The sequence below is a fragment of the Trichosurus vulpecula genome, chromosome 7, assembly GCF_011100635.1.
Source record: "Trichosurus vulpecula isolate mTriVul1 chromosome 7, mTriVul1.pri, whole genome shotgun sequence".
NCBI classification, from domain to species: domain Eukaryota; kingdom Metazoa; phylum Chordata; class Mammalia; order Diprotodontia; family Phalangeridae; genus Trichosurus; species Trichosurus vulpecula.
The window spans coordinates 220082616-220105699 of NC_050579.1; the positions used below are offsets into that span (position 1 = coordinate 220082616).

The window sequence follows — 23084 nt, forward strand, 5'->3', positions numbered from 1 at the left end:
GTTTTAGAGATTTTCACGCTAGAAGCAGAATGACCAATGTTTTGCCTCACAGAGGAAAAGAAGCTTAACTTTAGACTCCCAGGCTGAGGTGGAGCAAGGAGTGGAGAAAAAAAAATGAAAGAAGGGAACATTAGTATCATTGTCACCTGAAAGAAAACGACAGAGCAGTATGGGGGTGGGGGTGTATTATAAACAGCACACTGACTTTGGGCATAATGATCTTCAAGGAGAAGAAGAGAGATATCTTTCTACCCTGGCGCCCTGTTTATGCCAGGTTCTTCAGAGTTGGAAATTTAGCTATTCCAAACTATGCCTACGGAAAACAAAACAAAACATTATGCCTCAAATGATAATTTGTTATCTGGCCTTTGCTTAAAGATCTCTGAGGAGAAACCTATTGTCTTCTGAGACAGTCAGTTCTACTTTTGGAAAGTTCTAATATATGGATTTTTTTTTCTGATTTCTAACTCGAATTTGTTTCTTGCAGTTTCCAGCCACTGCTTCTAGTTCCCCTCTAGAGAAACAAACAAACCAAACCAAAACAGAACAATAAAAAAAAAAACTCAGGGCAAATTGAGTTCCTCTTCTACTTGACGACACCTTCAGTTCTTTAGCGTGGGTCACCAACATGATGAATAAGACCCTAGGATTGATAAGGATGGGTGGAGTCATACTTGGGATAAAAAGATAGTAGGACCATAGATGTAGAGGTAGAATAGACCTCAAAGATCATTTAGTCTAACCCCTAGGAAAATCTCATCTCTGATGCCACAGACAAACGGTTGCCAATCAGTTAGGAGGAACTAGAGATGTTTCAGGTATAGAAGATAGAGGGTTCTAGAGATTGGGCAAGGCAGTGGCAGCAGGTAGGTGAAATTCTTTCCAAAGCAGAGGCAGCTTGAGGTAAAAATAAACTACATCCCCAAACAAGAGCTTTTTCAAACTACTCCAATGGCTCAAAATTCTAGATAAACCACAGATATATTTCTATTCTTTGAGGCATAATTGGCTTTTTTATTAATTAAGAGGCAATTTCCTAAATTATAATATTTAATCCATGAAGTTCTATAGTCGAGTTACATGCACTTTACTATTCTAATATAATATGTACTGTGATCACCGAGAAAAGGAAAGAAAAAAATCTACCCTCAGGTAGCGTCTTATATTACCTTATTAATGTGGAATTGCAAATTCCTACAAATTAGTTTTTGCTGAGCTCTCTTTTTTCCCCCTTCTTTAGGGATATGATGATGGCTATGGGGGTGAATATGATGACCAGAGCTACGAGGCCTATGATAGCAGCTATGCGACCCAAACACAAAGGTAAAATTTGCATTACATGAATGATGGATTTCAAAATTCAGTGTAATACTTTTTCTTTAATCTCTTCATCTGAGTGCCAGATACATGATGTGAGATTTTTTTTAATCTTTATGAATCAGCTAGTCTTTTTACTGCACTACATGAGTGGTCAAAATTGCTAACCTTTCATAATCAAATTAAGAAATAGCAGGGCCATCTTTCAAGCATGAAAACTCATCTTAACAAAACTACTGTTCTGTTGTGTGCCAAAAAAATAAGCAAACACTTTAGAAAAGAATACAGAAATGAAAAGGAATATTTTCATAATGGGCAATTTTGATCATAAATAAATGCCTTAGTTATTTTTGATGTACAGGGAAGTACATTTGACATGAACAACTTAGATTTTCAAGAATATAGAGTATTTGTTATATTTTCCTACCCTATTAGCTTATCTGTTTTTCTGTTTGTTAAGGACAAGGTGGCAAAAGATATATACACTCTTTTGCTGCCAAAGAAAGAGACTCTTGACACATCTTAAAGAATGAAACCTGGTTTTCCTTCCCTTATGTGACTCTAAGAAATTATTGAGCTCACCATTCTTTTGATTCATGCAGAACACGTGGTCCTACAATAGTGATTTTGTTGTTGTTGCAGTTTGTTTTGCTTTTTTAGTAGCTGGGATTCATTTCCTTTTTTTTTTTTTCAGAAAATCACCAAAAAATTTCCATGCACAAAACTGTGATAGGAGCATAAATATTATTCTACACGGCCATAAATATTTTTGGAGAAAAATGAAAGCTAAATTTAGAGTATTTCTTCATAGTAAGACATGAAATAGTAAACAATGAGAACTAATTGATATAAATAGATAATGGAACTTTCAGTGTGTCTAGTATTAGTTATTCATAAATATGTTTTATTGACACTCCAGTAGACTAGGCTGGATTAAGACCATGGAGATAAAACATTTATCACATCTGATAGGATAGTCAGAGATGTGATTCACATAGAACCTCAAGATTAATAAGATTGTCTGAAACATGGAGGAAAAAGAGCATGGCCTTTATAGAAAAATATATTTTCTAAAACTGAGGGAGAGGATACTGACTGGACCTGTGACTTCATTGGTATATGGAATGCTTAGATTACTGAAGTCCATCAATCAATATAGGATGGAACCTTTTCCATGATTTATAGCCTTCAAGAGCTGCCTAGAGCAATGAGATTAAGACTTGCCCAGGGCCATACCATCACTTGTCAGAGGTAGGCCTTGAATTCAAATCTTCCTGGTTCCAAGGCTGGTTTTCTATTCACTATATAATGCTACGTCTTACCCAGTGAAGTAGAAACAAAGGAAAATGTTCAGAAATGAGATGAGAAGCAATATCTAGGTTTATTGGAGCAGAGTGATGTCTGAAACTAGTGACAAGAGTAAAAGATAAGTTAGATGAAAGTGTTTTGGCAGTTTTAAATTGGAGTGCTATGACTATCACAATTTCAAATAAGATGGACACTTTGAAGAAGTTTACACACGAAAGAAATAATGCACTCAAAATGTCTTTGGTTGTGGGTAAATTTTTATTCTTTCTAATTATACAATTTAAACAGAGACAACATTATTAAATTACAGGGGAGCCATGCCCCTAACCCCTGAGATGTGGAAAGGATAACTTTGTATGTGTGTGTGTGTGTGTGTGTGTGTGTGTGTGTGTGTGTGTATACACACACACATATATATACACACACATTTATGTATGCATATGTTTTGATATATAGATCAAAGAAATCATGCTAAAACAATGAAAATACAAATGAAGGAAAGTAAGCAGTCTAGAAGATCATACATATCATTTAAAATGCTACTTTATCTTTAGAGTGAGGTCCTGAAGGTGGTGAAATTGAGTTTTCTCTTTTCTCAGTCTGTTGTCAGGCGAGAAGCCTAATGAGCAATGCACAGTAAAATGGGCAAAGGTAGCCTGAGCAGAAAGGAATGAAGACAAGGCACCTTGGTAATTCATTCTTGCTAAGTGCTAGTTGGCTTTAGGAGCACAGAGTAAAAGAAAAAACAGAAGCTGTGCTGAAAAATAAGTAAGTTCTTTAGAGAAGAATATAGAAATGAAAGTTTTCATCTTTTCTTAATGAGGAATTTAGATTGTAAGGGTTCATTTCTAGTCTCCATGTACTCTTCATCCTTATTCATTCATTTGTTCATTCATTCAGTGGGTGCTTACTATGTGCCAGGAAATTTCAAGATTGAGAAGAAATAGAAAACAAAGATGATTTGGCCTTCATGGTTAAAGATTAATACAGCTATTATACTGCTTGGGAAATATTGGTATTTCCCCCCAGTTATTTACCTGTGGAAGGAAAATCAAGGCCAGGAGAGGAGTCAAGAAAGCACATGGACTAATCCTTGATTACAAAAGTTAATAGGATCTGCAAAAGCTGTGTGAGGCAGAATGTTTTCCCCACCCTAAAAATATAGAAAGTAAAATTACCCAGTAGCATGAACTAGGTGTCACAGTGAATAGCGTGCCAGGTCTGCAGTCAGAAAGGCTCCATGAGTTCAAATCTGGCCTCAGATGCTTACTAGTTGTGCGAGCCTGGGCAATTCACTAAACTGTATGCCTTAATTCCTCATCTGTAAAATGAGCTGAAGAAGGAAACTGCAAACCCTCTAGTATCTTTGCCCCCCTCCCAAAAAAAAGTGGAGTAATGAAGGGTAAGACATGATTAAAACAACACAACAAAAACATGCACAAAAGTTTTTGGTTTTTTCCCTCCAACTTTTGTAGAATATGTGGAATTTATCTCCTGAGACTTCTTTTTTTTTGGGGGGGGGCAGGGCAATTGGGGTTAAGTGACTTGCCCAAGGTCACAAAGCTAGTACATGTGTCAGGTGACTGAGGCCAGATTTGAACTCAGGTCCTCCTGACTCCAGGGCCGATGCTCTACTCACTGCACCACCTAGCTGCCCCCTGAGATTTCTAAAGTATGCTATATCTAAAGCCACAGGTACAAGCTTTCCACAACATATCTTCACCTAATAGCATATTTATAATTTAGGAAAATAGAAAGAAACAAAGTAGTTTATCTTTACAGAGAGTTACTTCTCAATCTAGTGTTTCAGGCAAGTGAATATAAATTTGTGGAGCTTATAAAATAAGATCTTGCCGGTGCCCAAATTGAATAATTAGACCATCCCCAAATAGTAATTCTAAGGGAAGTTCGTGAGGTAACATCCCTACAAAAGGTTCACCTGAAGTTCAGAAAGTATAACAACTTTAATTAATTCCCAATTGCCTTGTAAGATATCATTAACTCTAAAAATTTTCAGATAGATGAAAAAAGAACCTCCGTTAAAAGACTACTCAAGAGGCAGCTCAAATGAATGACATTTTAATGAAACCTAAACTTGACAATGGATGCAAAAGACTCTGATGTTCTTCATTTTTGTCTCCTGTGTCATATATGGCCTGGGGGAAGACAGGAAAAGAGAATTTATTATAAAAGCTTTCTTTTGCAGTTTTAGGATTATGGTTTTCTTAGAAACTCATTTTCTTGAGGCCATTGACTAAAGCTGGGCTTCCATTTTGTTCTGACACAAGTAAGTGTCTTCGATAAAGCTAACTATTTAAAATCCTTGGTTTGACAGAAATGGCTCTGAATTTGGAGTCACAGGAATTGGGTTCAAATTCCACCTAATCTGCCACTTTCTACCCATGTGACCTTGTACACGTCTCTTTACCTCTCTAGAACTTCTCTGTAAAATTAGATCAGACTGGATGACTCTAGGGGGGCCCCCAACTCTAAATCATTGATCTTATCTTGTGCTGAATTCTTTCCAATGGAAATCATTTGCCAAATAGCAACCAGTCTTCTTTCATCTCAGAATGATGGGAGATCTGATCTGAGCCAAAAAGCACGTAGCCAGAAAATCAAATTCATAATCATATATTTTTTTATGTTGTGATCAAAAGGATATTTTTTAAAATGTGAATCCCATTTTAGGCTACCATTCCACAAAAAAAAAGAACCCTTGCTGTAGAGATTCAAGTGTGAGGCATTACAGTAGCCAGATAATATAATAAAACATATTACATTAAGTATATAATAGCTTGTCCTATTTATTCAAGTGGCACTACTCCCTGCAAACTAACTCACCCTCATTTTATAATCCAATTCTGTTATGTCTTGAGATTATATTCACACATGAGATTGAATTTAGAATAGGTTATTGAATTTGGGATATTTTTCTTCAGTTATCCTATAGCTTACTAGTATTTTTATGCCATCTGCAGACTCTTGCATGCATAAACAGTACAATGAGGACACTTGGATTTATTTAAACAGAAAAGAACTCCATTTCATAGCAGTCAGTATTTTTCCTTTGTTTTGTATGATTGTTTGAAAAACTTGACATCATTATAAATACTACAAACATTTATAGACCCACAAAATGTAAGACCTGGAAATGACCTTAAATAACAGTATCAATAAGCATCATCATAGTTGATATTTATATTGTATTTTAAATTTTACAAATTTCTTTCTATTTGAGAGATGAGGATACTGAGACACTAAGACAGGGTGGGGAAGCTGCTAAGAGATTACTTGCCCACAGTCACACAGCTACTAAACAGAAAAGTCAGAGTTCAACCTGGATCTCTTCTGACTCTGAATCCAGCACTCTAGATCATTTAGTTTAAACCTTAATTTTATAGATGACAAAACTGACACCCCAAAAGGTTAAAGAATTTGCTTAGGAGCACGCAATGAGTTAATGTCAAAGTTGGGATTAGGATCAATGTCTTCTCGGTTCTAAGGCCTGTGTTATTATTTAATAGAGTTATATAGAGAATGTAAGGTCCTACATTGATTTTAATCCTGACTTTGGCATTAACTCTTTTCATGATACTAACCTTTAGGTTTTTTCCTTAACCTTTAGGAGTCTCAGTATTTTTATCTATAAAACTAAAGTTCAATCTAAATAATCTATAGTAACGGATTCAGAGTCAGAAGAGATCCTGGTTTGAACTCTGCCTTTTCTATTTAGTAGTTGTATGATTCTGGGCAAATAATTTTTAGGCCCTCACTATCCTCACCTCCAAAATGGGATAATAATGCCTAAAGAAACTGGGACCATTTCATTTTTTTGTGTGTGTTTTGATCCTCAGTGCCTCGCACATGGTGGGTGCTTAATAAATGCCCAATGATTGATATATTTGCTGTATTTGTTCAAAATTTTATGATTTTATGGTTCACTCTGGTGAAACTTCAAGTACTTCCCCATGTAGTCTACTTGTGCTTGAAATCTGTGCCTATTTCAATTAATTTCAAAATTATGAAACTATAATGATAGGATTCTGGAGGTAAAAAAAAAATTCCTTTATAGACACTTATGTCATCAAAGATAGCCTAGGGAAATTTTTAGAATTAGTAACCTGATCCATAGCAATCATTCCTACTATAAAAGATGTGTTAGTTATCCTTGCTTTTACATAAGCAGATAGCTGGAGCCATCCATCAAGCTGCAACAGAAACTTACTGGTATCTGCAGAGGAAGTGCAAACTTCCAAACAGCCAGAGCCAGGGAATTAACTCTGGCTGTTGAAGGGAGCAAAAATAATGCAAATGAACTCCTCCTCCTCTTCACCCCTTACAGTCAGTTACCAGATCCTGTTGGTTTTTATGTTTGTCATAGCTGTATGTTCCTTTCCATTCCCACTCATATGAGAAGCACTGAGGCAGAATGGATGTGGCACTGGATTTGACATTTAAAAGATTTTGGTTAAACCCCTATTTTTAGATACTTAATGACTACATTATCCTGAGTAATTCATTTGACTCCTCTAGGCCTCAGCTTTTCTCATGGGTAAAATGAAGGGGGAAGTAGAGTTTGGACTTGTTGGCCTCTAAAGTTTCTCCCAAATCTCAGTTTATAATCCTATGACTGCCCTAGCCTAGGCATCAATCAATGAATCAAACAATCAATAAACATTTTACTTACTAGGTGGCACTGGGGATATAAAAAGAGGCAAAAGACAGTCCCTGCTTTCAAGGAGCTTACAGTGTAAATGGAGGAGAGAACATGCAAACAAATGTATTTGTACAATATAGAACAAAATATATATATATATATATATATAGATATATAGATATAGATATATCAGATAAATAAGAAATAATAAACATGGAAGGCACTAGAATTATGAGGAGTTAGAAAGGGTTTCCTGTAAAAGATAGGATTTTAGTAGGGACTTAAAGGAAAGCAGGGAAGTCAGCTGATGAAGATGAGAAAGGAGAGCACTCCAGGCATGGGAGGCACCTCTCACAGGTGGAGGGTCTGACAAGATCTTTTTAACTAGTTTTCCTGCTCTGAGTAGTTAAAGGGATCCCATGGTTCTTTAAAACTCTTTACCCAGCTGCTCTATTATAATTGTTAATGCTTCTACTCCTCTCAAGAAGGGATGTGGAGATATAACTGACCCTTAAACCTATCAACTTGTAATTCATGATCACTTCACCATTGGACAGTAGGGTGTTTAATTATCTATAATATAGCAAGATTATAGATTTAGAGGTCAAAAGTACTTTAAATGCCAAATAGTTTAATCCTCTCATTGCAGGGATGAAGTACAAGGAAGCTGAAAGTAGTTGCAGGGTAGTGAAAAGCAGAACTGATCCAGATTCAAACCGATGAGACCCTCTGCCTCCAAATACACAACACTTTCCACTGGACCAAAATAGAAATATATTTGTAACTTGGGTGTATTTTCTGTGCTATGGGGTAGCAGGGAAAGAGGACGAAAGGGAGGAAAAAAGGAAGGAAGGAAGATTTTTTTCTTTTAATTTATGGAATAAAGCAAGCAATTCCATGACACTGTAATAAAAAAAGATGATTGCACATGAAACTGCAAATCCATTATGGATGACTTGCTATTCCTTTTAAATATATAGTAAAATTATCCTGTAAATTTCTATTTTGCCTTTTTATTTCTTCCTTCCCCCACTCTGTCCAAGAGATGACTATCATTAGACACAAATAGGTGTGTGTGTGTGTGTGTGTGTGTGTGTTGTGTGTGTATCTAAATTATTCTATATATACTTCTATTTAACATTTCTTTATCTGGATGCAGATAGCATCTTTCTTCCCATGTCCTTATAATTAATTTGGGCATTTATAACAGTCAAAAATACTTATTTGCTCACTCAAAGTAATTCTTAAAACAATATTGCTGTTACTGTATACAGCGTTCTCTTGGTTCTGCTTATATCGTTTTTCATTATTTTGGGCAAGTCTTTCCATGTTTTTCCTAAGATCATTGAGCTTATCATTTCTTACAGTACAATAGTATTCCATCACAATCATATACAAGTTGTGATTTGTTCAACCATTCCCCAATTGATGGGCATCCTTGCAGTTTCTAATTCTTTGGCACCACAAAGAGCTGCTATAAGCATTTTAGAACATATAGGCTCTTTTCCTTTTTCTTTAAACATAGAAATGGAAGAGAAAAATTTAATCAGCACTAGTAAACACAGTGACTTCTAGGGTAATCTATATCAGCAAAATTATGCAAATCTATTAAAATGACTACTATAAATTATCCGTATAATTCTGAATAGTTACCCTAAAGACAAGGACAATGAAGCATTCTGGCAAAGAAAATGGAAATGGGTTACCAATTGATACTTGACCTAGACCCCTTCAGGTTTCTCATATAGCCATCTCAAATGAGTCAAGGAGAGAATGGCAGTGATTGCTACTAATAATGATAGCAATTAACACTTATATAGCACTTTATGCCTGCATTCTGCTAAGCCCTAGGCAATTATCATTTCATTTGATCATCTCAACAAACCTGGAAGGTAGGTGCAGTTGTTATCCCCACTGACAGATAAGGCAAACCAAATTGAAGTGGCTTGCCCAGTGTGACACTGCTACTAAATGTCTGAGGCTGAATTTGAACTCAGGGCTTCCTGAGAACAGCCTGACATCCTATCTACTGAACCCACTTAGCTGCCCCATTTTCTGCTCCTCTGCTTTCAAGTCTGAGAGTTAGGGGCCAGGCTGTTCTCTGACCCTCTACCTATCAGGGGATATATACACTAAGACAATCATCAGATGACCTGTGGCACCCTGAGCCCTTCCCACTTATTCTCAATTCTTCAATTCCTAAATCTTCTTTCCTTTTAAGGCTACTTCTTAGCAGGAAAGTCAGTATAGTGGAGTGGACAGAAGACTGGTCTTAGAGGCAGGAAGACCTGGGTCAAGAATCATACCTTAGCACTTGCCCAGTCTCTATAATACTATACCATAAAGAGGAATTATCAAATCTATTACATGAAAATAGAAAAGTTGGTCAGTGGAATAATTTCAGATTAGTGAGACTGATAGAAACTCTTAGTGTCATCTCATCTTCAATAAATCAACGAACACATAGTATTTGAGAAAAGGACCCTTTATTGAACAACAACAAAAATAACCACAGACTGATAGGAAACTTAAAATGCAGTTGGTCAGAAAATAATTTGAGATAAACAACTTAAATGATATGCTATCATAAATCACAGAAGAATAAATGAGATTAATTTTAAAAGTCACACAATTAAAATTCACTAGATAATATAAAGTTGCATATCATTTTAAAAAATAGATTTTATTGATTTTTTTTGTTTTTATGTTACCAATATCCCTTATAAGATCTCAAATGAAACTTTTTTTTCATTTAAAAAGAGAAGAGGGAAAAATACCAAAATTAATCCCTACATAGGAAAAAATCTGAGAGTATATGCAATATGCCACATCTATCGTTCTCCTCTCACCTCCCCAAAGAAATTGGGGTGGGGAAGGTGACTTTTCGTTTCTCTTCTTTGAGGTAAAGTTTGCTCTTTGTACTTTTACATCATTCATTTTTTATTGTTGTATGGTTATTGAGATTTACATTTACATTCTTATAGTTACTGTGCCTATTGTTTTTGTTAGCTGTACTTACTTCACTTTGCATCAGTTCGTGTAAGTCTTTCCATGCCTTTCTGTATTCATCATATTCATTTCTTAGAATCCAGTAATATTCCATTATGTTTATGTACCACAATTTGTTTTTGTCATTCCTCAGTTGATGGGTATTTACTTTGTTTCCATTTTCTTGCTATTACCAAAATAACTGCTACCAATATGTTACTGTGTATGGAGTCTTCCTTTGTCGTTGTTATTGGAATCTCTGGGTCAGTGAGTAAGGACATTTTAGCCCTTTTATTTTCATAATTCACTTGTATATCTTTCTTCCATATAGAGGTGATAAATTTATAACCAGTCATGACTCAAGGACTATAAAAACAAACTACTTTGATTATCAAAATATAAAAAAATTATGCACAGTAAAATTTAAAGAGAATAAGAAAAAATAACGTACAGATTAGGAACATTTGCTACAAAATGTCTAAAAAAATAGCTTAACATTTAAAAAGTATGGGTAATTGACATGAATCTTTAAGGTAGAGAACCATTCCCCAGTAGATAAATAATCAAAATATATAAAAATATTTTTCAAAAAAAGAAATAGATGGGCACCTAGGTGGCACAGTGAGTAGAGCACCTGCCCTGGAATCAGGAGGAAGTGAGTTCAAATCCAGCCTCAGACATTTGACACACTTACTAGCTGCGTGACCTTAGGAGAGTCACTTAACCCCAATTGCCCTGCCTTCTCCCCTCCAAAAAAAAAAAAAGAAATAGAAGCTAACATCCATTTTTTAAAAGTTCTCAAAATTGTAAATGGTTATAGAAGTTCATATTAAAGCGACTCTAAGAAATCACCTTATTTATCAAATTACAAAAGTTAATAAAAGGTGGAAAATTATATATTTGTCCAAACACTGCAAAAGACATGATACAATACTGATCTGCCACAAGGAAAGTTGTGAACTAGTCCCACATCTGGGGGGAAAAATCTTGGAATTATGCCAGAGAAGAGATTAAGTTGTTCATACGCTTTAACTACATGATCTCACTATTGGCTCTACCTCCATGGAGATTATAGAAAGCATAAGAAAAATACACACTACAAATATTGAAAGCATTATTTTTGAAAACAATGGCTACAAAATGTGGACCCAGTGATTGGGGAATAACTTAAAATATGACATACATGAAGATAATGAAATAGTCTATTGCATTCTTTTGCATAATAAGGAATGACAAATATGAATAATTAAAATTCAGCAAGATCTACATGGAGTATTGCAGAATAACTAAATAAATGAAGGCAACTTTAAGTAGCAAATTAATTTAGATCAAAGTGTAGAGACAGTTTTGGTACCAATTTATACAGCATCAATCCACCATCCTTGCTTTTAATAAACAGAAGATTGCCAAAGTGGAAGGTTGATTCTATTAGCAGTTGCAATTACCTTTTTCTTCACTGCTTTGAAGGCTGTACATTTGAGGGAATTCAATTTGAGTACATGGATGTTTCATATTTTATACTGAAACAAAATATCAACATAATAAATGTTCAGTCAGTTAATCAGTGGGGTGTTCAAGGAGGAATAGCCCTTTTGGTGTGAGAGTTTGCTGAGCCTTTTTCAGGGATACCTTTGGTGTCCACCCATCACCCAGCTCTCACCTGTGGCTCCAAGAAGCTTTAACATGTGCGGTGGCCACACCCCAGTAAAATCATCTTGGCAGGTGGGCTAAACCAGTATGAGGGTAACTGATAAGCCTCAAATGCATCAGTGAGTTAGGGGGATATCTGCCCCAAGCATGTGAAGACTTTCCCCAGAGGAATGGGTGAAGGAGAACATTTTGTTCCAATGGCCATGAAACCAGCTGAAGCAGGCACTGTGGAGCACTTAGAGTTTAGATAGTGAAGATGCCAAGGTGATCCGCTGCATCCTGAGCCAACTCCAGTCATTTTGACATCTGTCCTGCCATTGGACTTTAATGAGAGAGTAAGGCTGTGAAACTCTGACTCACTTACATGCAATTCAAGCTAAGTCAAGACAACATCTATCATTCACTATTTTATCCCAACATGATGTCATTGGTCATCTTTGAAAACAAAAGACAAACAACAACAAAGTCAGTAGGTCTATATGTGTGTGTGTGTGTATGTAAGTGTGTGTGTGTATATATATATATATATATATATATGTATATATATATATATACATATATATATATGTATATATATATACATATATATATATATATATATATACAATTTCTAAGTACCTAATATGTGTTATACACTGTACTAAGTTCTGGGAATATAAAGGTAAAACAACAAAGTCCTTGCTCTTAAGGATCTCAAAATCTAATGGGGAAGACAGCATGCAAATAGCTATGTACAAACAATTTACACACAGGATAAACTGGAAATAATCAACACAGTGGACACACTACAATTGACAAGGATAGAGAAACACTTCCAATAGATAACGGGATTTTAATTAAAATTAAAAGAAGCTAGGGAGTGAGTTGATGAGAAAGAGCATTCCAGGCATGGAGGGCAGCCAATAAAAAATGCTCAGAGTAAGGAGATGGACTGTCTTGTTTGAGGCCATCAAAGATAATTTTGAAGAAAATGATTTACTAAAACAATTTTAAAAAAAATACATTCCATAGTGGAACTATTCCTCCTTTGAGTTTGCCGTGTAAGTAGATTAAAAGCATGCTTTCTTTTCCCTTTGACATTCACTTTGTCCCTCAGCTCATTAAGAGAATTACCCTTCCTGACACTGTCCATTACATTCTTTCCTATGTCTCTTTGCCTATGTACCTCTTTTTCCATTTTTTCTGTTTATATTTGTAAAACTTGTATTCATCAGAGAAATCTCTGTGCACACACTTTGAAAAAACCACCCTTCTTCTCCATCAGGGTTATTTATGATGATATTCTCAGAATTTCCTTTTTATTCTTTTTAACAATTTTTCATTCTTCCTTACTTGCAAAGTTCAAAGCCATGTTCCATGGCTATCTCTTCTCTCTGTTCTCGTAATATTTTTCAATTGTTTTCCTTCAGTCTAGGGCATAAATCTCATTAGCCAGCACTCCCTTCTTTCCCTGTTGTGTATTCATTCTAAGGTGACATAGTAACTTTCTTCCAAGGTTCCTGTCATTTCTCCATCGCCAACAGATCCTTCTTGTTGGTCAGAAGGAATTCCAACTATAGTTGGCTTCGTTGTTTTCTCTTTCTGAGGAATGAAACCATCAGCAAATCAAGAATTTCCCAGATATTCAACTGTTAGTAGAATGAGTCTGCCAGTACATCTCGCAATAGTAGGAATGAGCTCATTATTCCTTGATTCATTGCTGTTGTGTTCTAGAGGTTCTGGCTTTGAACGCCTGTATAACATTCTGGCCACAAAAATGAATAAGAAAGAAGCATTGATATAAGTACCTACATGAGATCTAGTTGAGTCTTTACAAAGTACAGGTCAGAATCATATGGTTTTCACTGCATTTGGACTCAGAAGACTTGTTTGAATCTTATTTCTACTATTTCCTATGTGTGTGATCTTGTATATGTACTTGGGCCTTCTGGGCCTAGTTTCTTCATCTGTAATATGAGGACTAGACTGCCTTTTCTTAAACTTAACAAGTGCTGATTTCTGCAGGTATTTAATTCAAGAAATATTTGTTAAATTTTATCATCTGGTCATTTTTCAGTTGTGTCTGATACTTTGTAACCCCATTTTGGGGTTTTCTTGGCAAAGATACTGGAATTGTTTTCCATTTCCTTCTCAAGCTCATTTTACAGATAAGGAAACTGAGGCAAACAGAGTTAAATGACTTGCCTGGGGTCATACAGCTAGGAAGTGTTTGAGACTATATTTGAACTTAGGAAGATGAATCTTCCTGACTCCAGGGCCAGTATTCTATCCACTGCACCACTTGGCTGCCCCATTTATTTATGTGTGTGTGTGTGTGTGTGTGTGTGTGTGTGTGTGTGTGTGTGTGTTAAGTCCTAGTGATATAAAGACCAAAAGAAACAAAGAAAAAAACATTCCTTCCCTTAAGGAATTCACTCTCTGGTTGGGGGGGGGGGGGTGCAGGGGAGGTGCGGTGGGGCGGGGTGGGGACGTGGAGGAAAGGCGGATACATGTAAAAGCAAAACACTTAAAAAATCATACAAAGTAAATTCAAGAGAGAAGGAGGGAGAGAGAGATATGAGGGGAAGGGAAGGAAGGACATTCGTTTTCTCCCCTGACATTACCACTTCTGCGACTACGGTCAAATGATTTAATTCCTTACACCTCAGTTTCTTTATCCACAAAATCAGGTAGAGGAGACAAGGAATGATAAGAGGTATATAGTAGTGGAGAAAGGAAGGAATGGACCATGGGAGAGACAGGTGAAAGAAAGGACAGGACAAGGGAGAGAAGTGGTTAAAGGGTAGGAAGACACAGATAGAGGAGAGGATTAAGGAAGAGAGGGATAAGATTAGATGAAATAGGAGTGGGAAAGGATGGGAGACAGTGTGGGCAGACAAACTGCAGAAGGGAAAAAACAAAAGGAATATGAAGCAGGAAAGGGACTGGGGAAAAGGGGAGTGTGATGGGCAGAGGAAACTGAGAAGAAAGAAAAGTGTATCCATGGGGGAGAGGGGAGTAAGAGACAAAGGGTATGGAGAGAAGCTGGACAAAGGCTGAAAGGAATGGGAAAGATCAATCACAGTTCAGTGCAGATACATTACAATAATCTTCATTTGACAACTGGCTGGAAGCCTCACCATTTGTATACATGAACTAGTTAACAACCTCCCTTACCCACTGACAGAATCGGAATCATATTGTCTGCATTTCTCCAGATTAACAAGGAAAAGTCTTGGCAGGTCTGAATCATAGGCTAGTAATGCCTTTATAAAGCAATATTAGCTTTATTTTAATTTACAAAACCTATTGCATGATTATGACCTTGTAATAAACCAGCTCATACAAATCAGACTTGGAACATTCTCCAAAATGGGAGAGATTTATTTCACTTTTGCTTTAAAAGAGGAAGAAGATAAATCAGTGTCAGCATGTAGCCATAACGTAGCTTGAAACAGTGAATTCAGGCATCATGTCTGCTACCATCAGTATTAGAATAATGAGAAATTATACTGATATTTATAATCCTAGAAATGTGATTGCTGCTGATGAATTATGACATAGGCAAAGAAGCATCAACATACAGTTAAAATGATGTCTGAGCCATGCTAGGGTTCAACCGCTCTTCTGTACTTGTACAAAAGGCATGAAACAGATCATTTAGTAATGGCATGTCCCCCTGGGCCTAATTAATCAGTCGGCTAAAGGTCCTATTTATGGGAAATAATTGCTATGTTGTAATGATAATTCCACACAATAAAGGAAGATTAATGTTTTGTGGTAAAATTGTTCACCTCTCATTTATGTACTAAGGGTCAGAATAAGTTAAACAAAAAATAAGCACTCACTGTCATAGACACACACAAGCTAAATTGGAAATAGACAATTCAAGAGAATTCAGAAAGAGAAATGGCTATACAATTGTAGTGGAAGTAAGGAGAGGAAAGGTGTGGGGAGAAGAATTGAGACGGGGGAGGAAGAGAGGGAGAGAGAGAGAGAGAGAGAGAAAGTAGGGAAGAAGAAAGGAAGAAAAGAGAGAAGGAAAAGGGGAGAGAAAGAGAGAAAATATCTCAAGAACACAAATTATCATATTATTTGGGGTCATTTCATGTTTATCAAAAATAACATCTATTAAGTACACTCCATCGCCATCTTGGTCATTACATGGCAGGTTTCCATTTTCTGTAAAGGGGAGTTACTGCAAAGTTGATCATAATTCTATATTAAAGATCATCTTATGGCTCATACATCTTGATCCTTAATCCACATATGGTACAGATATGTCACTTCCCTCACCTTGAGCCAGCATATAGTTTATCCTCCAATGGTTAAATAACACCAGCTAAAACTCAAGGCAACTTGTGTAGCTGCTGAATATTTCAAGAAAAGGAAATTAACCTGTCATATAGTGTTTATGAATATGAGCAGTTATAACACTACTTAATGCAATTGTAGGCAAGGAGAGATGTGTTTGCATGTAGGGAGAAGCACATGAAAGACCGATGCCATGCTTAGGAATTTGGTTTAAAGCTTTTAAATTGAATATTTCTCAGTTAGTTCTTATTGGAGAGCAGTTATATAGTACAGTAGATAGAGTGCAGGGCCTGGAGTCAGGAAGACTCATCTTCCTGAGTTCAAGTCTGGCTTCAGATACTTCCTAGCTATGTGACCCTGGGCAAGTCACTTAACCCTGGAGGCCGAACATTAACTACTGGGGAGAAGAGAAATTGTGAAAGTCCTCCTGAGACAGTGGCACTAGAGCTGAGCCTGGAAAGGACAGGGGGATTCCAAGAGAGGAGGGCTAGTAGAGAGGACAATCCTAAAACAGGGAACAGCCTGTGGAAAGGCACATCATTAGCAGATGAAATCTTGTACATAGCTGACAGAGAGCAAGTAGGTCCATTTGTCCAGTGTTTATTGTGCTGAGGGGACTAAAATGAAATTCTAAAGTATTTCAACGCCTAAAACAAAACTGGCTATCTATGTGTACAATTGCCAATTTTTGAGGAAAAAATTCCTCTATAACCCAGTATGAGGTATCTGGGAATACTCATTCAGGAATGCAAAAATGTATTGAGGCTGCAGCAAGGAAATTTAAAAAAAAAAAACAACTAAAAACATTCTTGACCTATTTCAGAGCCACTTTGAAAACATATTACAGTACTTACATCTAAAATATTAAAGTGTCTAAAGAGCTCTATAAAAACAATCAGTCCTACATGTAATTTGATTTTTCATTCTGCTACAAAAGGTTTCTACATTTGGGAAAAATAGGCCTTTTCTGAATAAAATATAACTAATAGAGATGAGTGCTTTAGCATATATGTATTTTTAACATTTGTTTATTTTATTTATTTATTTATTTTAAATGCAATTTATTGATTTAACATATTTGGTTTTCAGCATTGATTTTCACAACATTTTGAATTACAAATTTTCTCCCCATTTCTACCCTCCCCCCCACTCCAAGATGGCTTATATTCTGGTTGCCCTGTTCCCCAGTCAGCCCTCCCCTCTATCACCCCCCTCCCCTCTCATCCCCTTTTCCCTTCCTTTCTTGTAGGGCAAGATAAATTTCTACGCCCCATTGCCTGTGTATCTTATTTTTTAGTTGCATACAAAAACTTTTTTTGTTTTTGAACATCTGATTTTAAAACTTTGAGTTCCAAATTCTCTTCCCTCTTCCCTTCCCACCCACCCTCCCTAAGAAGTTGAGCAATTCAACCTAGGCCACACATGTATTATTATGTATAACCCTTCCACAATACTCATGTTGTGAAAGGCTAACTACATTTTGCTCCTTCCCAACCCATCCCGCTTTATTGAATTTTCTCCCTTGACCCTGTCCCCTTTCCAAAGTGTTTGTTTTGATTACCTCCACCCCCATCTGCCCTCCCCTCCATCATCCCCCGGCCTTTTATTTATTTTTTTATCTTCCTCCCTTTACTTTCCTGTGGGGTAAGATACCCAACTGAGTATGTATGGTATTCCCCCTCAGGCCAAATCTGATGAGAGCAAGGTTCACTCATTCCCCCCTCACCTGCCCTCTCCCCTCCTCCCATAGAACTGCTTCCTCTTGCCACCTTTATGCGAGATAATCCACCCCATTCTATCTCTCCCTATCTCCCTCTCTCAGTATGTTACTCTCTCATCCTACTTAATTTCTTTTTATTTCTTTTAGATATCTTCCCTTCATCTTCAACTCACGCTGTGTCTGCTCTCTCTCTTTTACATATATATATATATAAACATATATATATATATATATACACATACATACACATACATACATATACACATAGATATATACACACATACACATTCACTTATATATATACATAAACATATATATATACATACATACATATGTATATATGTGTGTGTGTGTGTATATATATATATATATATTCCCTTCAACTACCCTAATACTGAGGTCTCATGAATCATACTCATCATCTTTCCATGTAGGAATGTAAACAAAACAGTTCAACTTTAGTAAGTCCCTTGCAATTTTCATTTCTTGATTACCTTTTCATGCTTCTCTTGATTCTTGTGTTTGAAAGTCAAATTTTCTATTCAGTTCTGGTCTTTTCACTGAGAAAGCTTGAAAGTCCTCTTTTTTATTGAAAGTCCATATTTTGCCTTGGAACATGATACTCAGTTTTGCTGGGTAGGTGATTCTAGGTTTTAATCCTAGCTCCATTGACCTCCGGAATATCGCATTCCAAGCCCTTCGATCTCTTAATGTAGAAGCTGCCAGATCTTGGGTTATTCTGATTGGGTTTCCACAATACTCAAATTGTTTCTTTCTGGCTGCTGTAAGTATTTTCTCCTTGATCTGGGAGCTCTGGAATTTGGCAACAATATTCCTAGGAGATTTCTTTTTGGAATCTATTTGAGGAGGCGATCGATGGATTCTTTCAATTTCTATTTTGCCCTGTGGCTGTAGAATATCAGGGCAGTTCTCCTTGATAATTTCCTGAAAGATGGTATCTAGGCTCTTTTTTTGATCATGGCTTTCAGGTAGTCCAATAATTTTTAAATTATCTCTCCTGGATCTATTTTCCAGGTCAGTGGTTTTTCCAAGGAGATATTTCACATTGTCTTCCATTTTTTCATTCCTCTGGTTCTGTTTTATAATATCCTGATTTCTCATCAAGTCACTAGCTCCACTTGCTCCAATCTAATTTTTAAAGTAATATTTTCTTCAGTGGTCTTTTGGACCTCCTTTTCCATTTGGCTAATTCTGCCTTTCAAGGCATTCTTCTCCTCATTGGCTTTTTGGAGCTCTTTTGCCATTTGAGTTAGTCTGTTTTTTAAGGTGTTGTTTTCTTCATTGTATTTTTCAGTATTTTTTTGGGTCTCCTTTAACAAGTCATTGACTTGTTTTTCATGGTTTTCTCACATCCTTCTCATTTCTCTTCCCAATTTTTCCTCTACTTCTCTAACTTGCTTTTCCAAATCCTTTTTGAGTTCTTCTATGGCCTGGGGCCAGTTCATGTTTTTCTTGGAGGCTTTGGTTGTAGGCTCTATGACTTTGTTGTCTTCTTTAGGCTGTATGTTTTGGTCTTCTTTGTCACCAAAGAAAGAATCCAAAGTCTGAGACTGAATCTGGGCGCGTTTTCGCTGCCTGGCCATATTCCCAACCAACTAACTTGACCCTTGAGTTTTTCGGTGGGGTATGACTGCTTGTAGACTAACGAGTTCTATGTTCTACGTTTGGGGGGGCGGTGCCAGCTCTGTCAGAGCCGCACTCCTCCTTCCCCAAGGACCCCCAGTCCAGACTGGGCTTAGATCTTCAGCAGGCTGTTGCACTCCTGCTCTGATCCGCTGCTTAATTCCTCCCACCAGGTGGGCCTGGAGCCGGAGGTAACAACAGCTGTAGCTGCCCCACCTCTGCTGCCCCCGGGGCTGGAAGCTGAACCGAGAACTCCTTCCAGTCCCGCAGCTTTTCCCACTAACCTTCTCAGCAGTCTTTGGTGTTTGTGGGTCGAGGGGGTCTGGTAACTGCCGCAGCTCACATATTCAGGGCGCTAGGGCCCCCTCCGCCTGGCTTCTGGTCCAGATCGTCCACGCTGCTCAGGCTGGGCTCTGCTCCACTCCGTTCCCAGCTCCCAGCTCCCAGCTCCGTGTGGAATAGACCTCACCCAGAGACCATCCAGGCTGTCCTGGGCTGGAGCCCTGCTTCCCTCTGCTGTTCTGTGGGTTCTGCCGTTCTAGAATTGGTTCAGAGCCATTTTTTATAGGTTTTTGGAGGGACTCGGGTATGGAGCTCACTCTAGTCCATGCTTACCAGCTGCCATCTTGGCTCCGCCCCCATCATTTGTTTATTTTAAATGGAAAGAATAGAAGATGCTACCCAAAATAACTTTTTAAATTTGCTATGATTTAATTTCCTGCCAAAGTAATTCTTTCCAAACTATGTCGACATAAAGATATTGAATTCTCATTGAATTATCCAATAAGATTTGTTTTCCTCATTCTTAATGCCATAAGATAGTTTCGCTTTTTGTCATTGTTACTCTATATTTTCCTTTTTTCAGATTTGCATTTTCTGATTATTTTCTCATAGTTATATTTTAAAAATCTAGGAGTGGAAAATTAATTTGAGAAATTATCCATAAAATGAGGGAACTAAATTATTCTACATTTGACCAAAACATACCTACTTTTGAAATTCTTGATCATACCAACAATACCATCTTTTTTCCTGTTGTTGTGTGTATCTTTTTAAAATGTAATTTATTTTTTATCTTTTTAATTTATGGAAGAAAACAAGCATTTCTGTAACACAGTATAATAAAAAAGATGATTGCACATGAAACTGCAAATCTATTATGTACAACTTGCTATTCCTTTTAAATATATAATATAGTTATTGTGTAATTTTAATTTTTCTTCCCTCCCTCCCACTCTAGAGATGGCTACCATTAGATACAAAAAAGTATATGTCTACACACACACACATACACACACATATTATAAGTACATATGTGTGTGTAGAAAAAACTATTCTTCACATACTTCTTTTTATCAGTTCTTTCTCTGGATTCAGATAGCATATTTCTTCACATGTCCTTTATATTTAATTTGGCTACTTACAAAAGTCAAAATACCTCAAAGTCATTCTTAAAGTAATATTGCTGTTACTGTATACAATATTCTCTTGATTCAGCTCATTCCACTAGTTATTATTTCTGTTAAGTCTTTCTGTGTTTTTCTAAGATGATTGAGGTCATAATTTCTTATAGTGTTGTTTTATTCCATCACAATCATATACCACAACTTGTTCAGTCATTCCCCAATTGATGAGCATCTGCAATTTCCAGTTCTTTGGCACCACAAAGATGCTATTAATATTTTAGAACATATAGGTTCTTTTCCTTTTTCCCTGATCATCTTTGGAAATAGATCTAGTAGTGACGTTGGTGGGTCAAAAGTATTGAACACTAAGTATCAGGATGTCAGTGATTATAAGGAATAAAAGAATAGAAAATATTAACATGAAATTAACGTATTAACATAAATCCTTCCTAAATGACAATATTTGGCATGTTTTTCTTTTTATACAGTTCCTCAATGTGCCCAAAATGCATTATAATTGTATTTTCATAGCCACCTGTTTGTAACAATTCAAAGTATTTCATTTCTAAACCACTGAAATTAATCAAGTCACCAAGCCCCAGAAATTTGATTTTATGAATCTTCACTACAATTTCCTTAATCATCAGAGAGTGAATTCAGAAGTTGCTACTCATTTATTCAATTCAATTACCAAAATTTAAACAAATTCAGCTGCTCAGGAGGAGAATACTGTTTCCTTTAAATCACTGTGTCTCCTTTCTTTTGTACAAGAGTGTTTCTCTTCTAAGAATAATAAAATTTCACTATTTGGATAGACATGCCAATTCTTTTGCTTTAGCAATGTTAGAAGTCAACTTAGTAGTTGTTTTTCTGGGGGCCATCTTGTGAATTGAAAATTATACATGGTTTCTTACTGGAAGTTTTTGCTCTTTCTTAGTGACATCATTTGTAGAATCCATATCTACCAACAGAATAAGTCACCTACAAATAACATTGTTGCACTTGTATATATTTCTGTGCATGTTTAAATCAATATTTATATCTGTGTGTGTATTTAAAATCAGTGTTCACATCTGTAGTGTGTTTGCTCTAGCCCTTTACCAAAAAAAAAAAACAAAAAAAAAAACGAAAACAGTGCTGTCTCCATTATAATTAGAGGTTTGTGGGGTGTCTCTTCAATACTACAATAGGTTGGCCAGTGTTAGGGGATAGTGACTAGTGTACTAGGTACATTCGACTCTTAAACATCAGTTAACTTTTGCAAAGGGATATTTACTTCATATATATACCAAGAGTAAATTACAAACATTTCCACACCCATCACCTTGGTCTTTGTGGGAATATGTTTTGCTTGGCCAAGTTCCCCCACAGTATTGGTTCCATGAAGCTTATATCTAGATTGTGGATTTCTGCCAAATGTGTCCTTGTCTTCACTTTTTGGGGACTGGTGTCCTGAAGGTCCTCCCTAAGGTCGTTTCTTGCTCCTTGGGGCACCAACACTGGGCTTGCTGCAATAAATACCTAGCTTAACCCTGACTACTGGATTCCTGTGTCTTGCTCTTCCAATTTTTCAAAACTCTCAGGATTTGAAACTCTACTCCTTTCACTGTGTACCAGGAGCAAAAGAAATATTGAGATCCCCTTATAACAAATGAGGTAAAACACACACAAACACACACACACACACACACACACACTCCCAGTAACTGAAGTTAACTTTTTGGAATGTATACACAGCCAATCAAAGAGCCTCTGTATCATATGGTTGCCAACTAGAACTAGATTTAAAAACAAAAACACTTTTGCATGTTCCATTAGAAAAGACCCTTGTCTTATCCATTATTATAGTTTCCCCAAAAATAAGATCCCTAACATCCTCCGAGAGAGGTCTTTACATTCTCCAGACTCCTATTTCATGTCTTAAACAATTAATCAATGAGCATTTAAGTTCCTACTATGTGCTAGGTGCTATACTCAAGCACTGGGGAGAAAGGAAGGAAGGAGGAAGGAAGGAGGAAGGAAGGAAGGAAGGAAGGAAGGAAGGAAGGAAGGAAGGAAGGAAGGAAGGAAGGAAGGAAGGAAAGAAGGAAGGAAGGAA

General features: G+C 36.6%; 1 protein-coding gene across 1 annotated transcript in view; it reads left to right on the plus strand.

Annotated features, from left to right (window-relative positions):
* Positions 1 to 23084, plus strand: part of KHDRBS2 (KH RNA binding domain containing, signal transduction associated 2) — an 886124-nt gene that overhangs the window by 827850 nt on the left and 35190 nt on the right. Inside the window, exon 7 of the mRNA XM_036767560.1 lies at positions 1241 to 1323. Coding sequence (XP_036623455.1) covers positions 1241 to 1323 — 83 coding nt within the window. The remainder of the gene's footprint in view (positions 1 to 1240; positions 1324 to 23084) is intronic.